The sequence below is a fragment of the Juglans regia genome, chromosome 6 (assembly GCF_001411555.2).
Source record: "Juglans regia cultivar Chandler chromosome 6, Walnut 2.0, whole genome shotgun sequence".
Taxonomy (NCBI): domain Eukaryota; kingdom Viridiplantae; phylum Streptophyta; class Magnoliopsida; order Fagales; family Juglandaceae; genus Juglans; species Juglans regia.
This window is the reverse complement of record NC_049906.1, coordinates 1,704,339-1,710,912: the sequence shown is the minus strand read 5'-3', so window position 1 is coordinate 1,710,912 and position 6,574 is coordinate 1,704,339. Positions and strand designations below refer to the sequence as shown.

Genomic DNA, 6,574 nt, shown 5'->3' with positions numbered 1-6,574 from the left:
TCCTAAGAAGATTGGAGCTTCCGAGGTGAAGGATTCTCGACCTATTAGCCTTGTGAATGGGATATATAAGATTATTTCTAAGGTGCTTAACAATTGCCTAGGAGAGGTTTTGGGGAGGATCATTACAAAACCTCAAAATGCTTTTGTTAAAGATAAGCAAATTCTGAATTCAGTCCTCATTGCTAATGAATGCCTAGATAGTAGGCTAAAATCTGACCAACTGGGAATCATATGCAAGTTAGATATGGAGAAAACATATGATCATGTAAACTGGAAGTTCTTACTATATGTGCTTGGGAGGTGCGGTTTTGGGGAGAAATAGTGTTCGTTGATTAAATGGTGTATTTCTGCAGTGAGGTTTTCTATATTGGTGAATGGTTGCCCAAATGGTTACTTTAATATCTCTCGGGGCCTAAGAGAAGGAGATCATTTGTCCTCACTCATATTCATTCTTGTCATGAAAGCACTTAATAAAATGATTTTAGCCTTGGTGAATAGTGGCTTTATCGAGGAATTCTCGGTGGGTGATCCTAATAGGGGCACTATTAACCTATCTCATTTATTGTTTACAGATAATACACTTATTTTTTGTGAGGCAACACAAAGCCAAGTTTTAACATTGAGGGCATTATTACTTTGATTTGAAGTGATATCCAGCTTGAAAGTGAACTTTGATAAATCATAATTGGTGCCGGTGGGCAATATTCGTAACATCAGGCAATGGGCTAGTATCCTTGGATGTAAGGTTTCCTCGCTTTCCATGTACAACTTTGGTCTTCCTTTGGGGGCAGTTGCAAGATCTATATCGATTTGGGATACAGTGGTAGAGAAGATTGAATGCAGAATGGCAGGTTGGAAGAGATTATATCTCTCGAATGCGGTAGGATCGCCCTTATCAAAAGTACTCTTTCTACTCTACCAACATATTTTGTATCGTGACTTTCTTCGGGGTGGGATAGGAAAAGAATTCAAGTATCATCTAGTCAGGTGGGACAATGTATGTTCTCCAGTCTCTTCGGGTGGATTGGGCATTAGAAATTTGAGAATCTTCAATCGAGCCTTGCTTAGGAAGTGGTTATGGAGATATAATACGGAACTAGAAGCCCTATGGAAGTTCAGTGATTCCAAATATAGAGGCATGCTGGGGGGGGGGGGGATGGTGCACTAGGGAGGTTCACGGGGTTTATGGAGTGAGAGTTTGAAAACACATTCGAAGGGGGTGGGGGATCTTTTGGCATAATAGAATGGTGTTGGACGATGAATCTAGATTAAAATTCTGGACTGATCTATGGTGTGAAGACCAAGCCTTAAAAGGATTCTTTTTCAGTAGTCTTTATGCTCGCAGGTGAGAAAGATGCATCAGTGGCTAATTGTATGGAGTTATTTGGGGACCTAGTCCAGTGGAACGTGAATTTCACTAGAGTCGCGCAGGATTGGGAAGTTGGCAGTATTGATGAGTTCTTTGCTCTTCTATACCCCATGAGGCCGAGAATCCATGGAGCAGCCAAGATGTTGTGGATTCCCACCAGCAAAGGTACATTCTCGATCCGCTCTTTCTATATGTCTCCTACACAACCACAAAATACGAAATTCCCATAGAGAAAGATATGGAGAAAGAAGGCGCCTCCCAAAGCGGCATTTTTTGTATGGACAACAACAGCTTTAGGTAAGATCTTGAAGACGAATAATCTACGAAGATGTAAGGTAATTATAGTAGATTGGTGTTGCATGTGTCGGAAAAATGGTAAAACTATGGATCATTTACTGTTGCATTGTGAGGTGGCTAGAACGTTATGGAATGAAGTGTTTAATAAAATAGACTTTGCTTGGGTTATGCCAGCCACAGTGACAGAGCTCATGGCCAGCTGGATAAATCTACGAAGTCTCCCTGAAATTGTTGTGGTATGAAAAATGGTCCCGATTTGTATCATGTGGTGCCTGCGGAAGGAGCGAAATGACCGAACATTTGAAAATAAGGAGCGCTCACTAGTATAACTTAGATTAGTTTTTGTTAGCACTCTTTTTCTTTAGGCCACAACTGTAGATTTTCGTGGTCTCGATTTTCATAATTTTCTTGTTTCTATTACTTCTTTCTAATTAGGTGTGACCTTTTGTATACCATCTTGTATACTTAGGTTATACCTATTCGTATCAATATAATTGTTTACTTATAAAAAAAAAAATATAACAACTTACTTCCTTCTAAGATTGGGTTTATTGTGCATGCTCAAGTGGGTAAGAACTTGAGCGGCTTGGAGTTAAATTATATGAGAGAGTTAAATTAGTTTTTATACCCAAAAAAGGAAGAAAAAGAACAGCTAAGCATTTCCTTTTACACAAACAGGTGATACAACATTGAGCAACATACAGATGGTGGCCAGACCCAAAAGACCACATAATTAGTAATGATCTCATCTCATGATTCCATGGTCGGACATGACTTTGCTTCTCAAAGAATGGCTGCCTTTTGTTAAGGTATTCTATAAAGTAACTAGTCTCTTATCATGTTAACCTGGAGTGAAACCATGGGCAATATACATTGACGACTCTGAACTCCAAAACCGCAAAAGGCATCATAATGTCAACTTTCCTTAATGCCTTCAAATAATGGAGTCTAGAGGAATATCATCACTTAGAGGATTGATCCTTTCTATAGGAGAGATCACCAGTGGCATTGCCATACCCACCGAAACTATGATCTCTGCATTACAGGAGAAAAGAGGATCTTTATCTGTACATATTAAAAGCATAGTTTATGTGATATAAAATGATTTTATCCCCGATGGTATCAACTTTTAACCTTTTCTTCACGTGCAGTAAGAGATAACACAATTTCTTCCAAAATACAGGACAACATCACTGCTATGAGAAGGAATGCATAATCAGAATGCACAGGAATGTACCTATGCCTTCTTGAATAGACAAATTTGGTCGTATGATCTCTTCAGAATTGACCATAAAAATATCACCAATGTACAGATGGTTGGTTGGGACGTAAACACTGCATAGCTCCACATCTCCATCATCCCTCTAGAACCAATCATCAAAAATCCAATTCAAGAATAACAGTCAAACTATGAACATTGAATGAAAATTTTGTAATAAAGAATTAAATAAACTAAAGACATTTCTTTGTAAAGCCCATTGGCAACAAACTGGGTGCTCCAATTATCTGGTTAGGTTCAAATGGTTTGGGCAGCAATTTAACTATGTCCAATGATAAGGATAACTCATTGAGTTTTTCCATGATTATACCTTCAACACATGGCAACCTGTCCAAAACTGAAATCACGCATGAAAACTTTCCAAATAAGAAACAACTTCCAAAAAAAGTGTATTTCTCAGGAGTTAAATATCTTGTTTCAATATTTTCATTTTCGGTATTACAAGTCCAAAGGTGGGAGAGCCAATGAGCCATTAACATGGAAAGCTGATGATGCTTGAATTTCATATCTCGTGTGGCGAGTAAAATATTGATGACTAATATTTAAACAATCTTCATTTTTTGTTTTCTTTATTAACCCATACTTTCCTTGGCGAGTCATCACCAAATGTTCAGAGAATATGCAAACCTTTCACTCCCATATTCATTGTTGTGTACATATTGTTGGTATGATGTTCGAAGGAAAAGAGAGGTTATTTGAATGAATTTTGTACCTCAACCTTCAAGTAATTTTAAACATACACGTGTTGAATTAAAGTCCTTAGGTGGATCTCATAACAATGTCAAACAAGCTATCTAGCAAACATATTACACAGCTTTCACTAGATCACACCATATCTACCTGAAGGATAACAGAGGATGTTATAAAACCAAATGCATATTCACCAATACGAGGATGACGAATGATCGCAACCTCTTTAAAAGCTGTGGTGTTCTGATCTGTGCAAGAAAGAAAAAAAGAACAAGAATCAACATATATGTGCAAATATAACAGGCTGTGTCAGCAACCAAGAAGACATTTTGAATTTTTGTAGATTAACAAGTGGAAAGAGTTATATAGGCACAAATGACATGATGCCAACAAGGAATACTTTCGGCTATAAGTTACACAAAAGAAGACGAAAAAGGATATTCATATATATGCAAAAAATAGATGGTGTACTGCCAAGGAAATAAGTGCTGGAAAATAAATGTGGTGATCACTTATGGCAGTAATGCAAATAAATAGAAAGTGTTTTTGTCCTTGTGACCATGTAGTCCACACAGACTTCAACTAATCCAGCTACATCATTCCGCTGATGATGTAATCACGAAACCAAAAAAGATAAAAGGTTTCAAACATTACTTTCTAATCCAGCTAAATTTTGAGTGCAATAGTGAGAAAATAATGTCAAACAGTTTGTCTCACCACAGCGATTTGTGAGGTTGAAGTATTTAAACATATGACTGCTATTACTCTAAAATAATGCTGTGTACAGATTCTAAATTCCATGAATTAATTAACCTCGGGTAATAATGGATCTTAAAAGCCAAACGAGTGGTATTACCTGGAGAAATAGCAGTACTAATCTGTTTCAAGGACGAGTAAATGTGCTTAACAAAGGGCATTCGTTTTATAAACCATTCTCCGATCCAAAAAACAGTGGCACCCACCCATGATGAAGCGAATATACCGATAAAGAATATGAAAATTAGTGATGTAACAAACCCAAGGCCTGCAAGAAGAAGAAGTATCCAATGACGATACCATTTATTGAGAAATTAAACTTGTTTAGACATAAGAAGAGAAAGAAGAAGAAGAAATTATACCGAGCAATGATGAAGCAAATGAAAATAAAGAATATTGTATCACATAATGAAGCATAAAGGAAAGCTGAAATCATCAAGGATTCACGTCAAAGCTTCAAACATGAGAAACAAACATGAGATTGAGGCTTAGCTACTCACCAAATATGTTAACACCAAGATTGGCATATATTGGACTGAAGAAACCATCAACGAACTGAATAAACCACCATGTGAAGAGGAATGTAACGACAACAGGAAAAAGGACCACACTACAATTTCACCGTTTGAACGCTAATTTTTGTTCATACTAACATCACCTACAAAGAAAAAGTAAGCAAAAAAAATACCATCATGCTTATTACCATCCAGTCATGAACTTTTTTGAAACCCAGCTCTGGAGAACAGCATAGCAGGCCTGACAAAACGAACGAATCAATGCTCTACTGCATTCAAGTTTCATAAATATTATCTGAGCATGACAATTACCACATATTATAGCCAACAAAAATTGAAAAAATAGTCTGCAACTAAGAGTTGATTATTTCAATCTAGGAGTAACAACTTAACTAAAAGGAATTTAACGAAGACGACAAAGATGGAAATGATCAAATAAATTGAATGGAACAGTGAATATATAGCACAGAGGTACATACAAGATCTAGGGAATTGGGGGAAGTTTTCCCTAAAGCGAAAAGCATGTTACTTTATGAAGAGGAACTGACGTTACGAGTAGAGGAATTGGGTGAGTTCGGAGGAGACTTTGCGACCTCGTCCGGGTCGACCGACTGATTCAGAGGGCTGGACGTGGAGTCCTGGTTATCCACCATTTTCACCTTCGATTTCAGTTGGCAAGCTCAGAGAGAGAGAGAGAGAGAGAGAGAGAGAGGTGTTTTGTGGTTAACTAACTAACCAAGTCTTTCGTGCTTCCTCTCTGGTAAGACTCACCGGTGACGATCGTTTGGGTTGAAATTAAAATGTGAACATGAACTTCTTACGTCCACGTCTGCCTCTAACCAACATATCCTCAAAGAAAATATCTTCATACAAATAAAATAATACTACTTAAATACATTCATAATAAAAAAATAGAAGTTACAATCACAAAAAGAAATCTCATAAAAATAAGAAAAATGATATTAAAGTTTCAGAGTATCACGTACTCTTTTTGACAAAAGTGGATGAAATTACTTTACATATTCTAAAGTAATTGATATAGTATTATTCAAAAAATAAATTTATAAATTGATATAATTTTACATAATACTTTAAATCTATTTATAATAAAAATAATTTTACAATTTATCGTAACATATCAAACTATATCTATTTATAAATTTATTTTTGTGGGATCTCTATGTGACTAAAGCTGCGTTTGGATAAAAGGAAAAGGTCAGCTCAGCTCAATTTTAGACATCATTTAACATCCAAACACACTTGAGTCTTCACTTAGGGTAGGTTTGGGACATCAAACAAAACACAAAATTTTCATCTCATCTCATCTCATCATTACACCTTTTTCAAATCTCCATACAAAATATAATAAACAATTCAACTTTTTAAAATCTCAATACACTTTTTTCAAATCTCAAAACAATAATAATATTAAAACTTAATATTTTAAACTTCAAAACAAAATACAAAATTCTCATCTCACTCCCCAAACCTATCCTTAAGCTACTTCCACTTGAGACTTCGTGGAACTCATTGACAAAACGTCAAAGAAAAAGCCAAACTTTCTCTCAGTGTTTCTCTCAAAAAGTAATGGGACCCACTGACATTCTTTTTATTTCTCTTTCCTCTCAAAAAGTAATGGGACCACTGACATTCTTTCTCTATTTCTCT

At 36.2% G+C, this 6,574-nt stretch overlaps 1 protein-coding gene across 3 annotated transcripts; it reads right to left on the bottom strand.

The window, feature by feature from the left end:
* Nucleotides 1-2,303: 2,303 nt before the first annotated feature.
* On the bottom strand, nt 2,304-5,720 carry LOC109011400 (protein LIKE COV 2-like). 3 transcript variants are annotated; one of them, XM_018992586.2, is made up of 7 exons: nt 5,455-5,720; nt 5,095-5,147; nt 4,892-5,001; nt 4,492-4,659; nt 3,786-3,883; nt 2,904-3,030; nt 2,304-2,701 (listed from the first exon to the last, which is right to left on the bottom strand). In XM_018992586.2, exons 1-7 carry the CDS (start codon nt 5,557-5,559, stop codon nt 2,601-2,603), a joined length of 762 nt encoding a protein of 253 aa, XP_018848131.1. In that variant the 5' UTR covers nt 5,560-5,720; the 3' UTR covers nt 2,304-2,600. The 3 variants fall into 3 exon arrangements, with proteins under 3 accessions (XP_018848131.1, XP_018848134.1, XP_035547218.1); XM_018992589.2 differs by having other exon boundaries at nt 5,386-5,719; XM_035691325.1 differs by having other exon boundaries at nt 5,095-5,175; nt 5,386-5,717.
* Between the last annotated feature and the right edge of the window lie 854 nt (nt 5,721-6,574).

Coding starts and splice junctions, on each gene's coding strand:
- LOC109011400 (XM_018992586.2), bottom strand. CDS start 5,559: ATGGTGGATAACCAGGACTCCACGTCCAGCCCTCTGAATCAGTCGGTC. Junction 5,002..5,094: donor AAAAAGTTCATGACTGGATG/GTAATAAGCATG, acceptor GTGAAATTGTAG/TGTGGTCCTTTTTCCTGTTG. Junction 4,660..4,891: donor TCTTGGTGTTAACATATTTG/GTGAGTAGCTAA, acceptor TTCTTCTTGCAG/GCCTTGGGTTTGTTACATCA.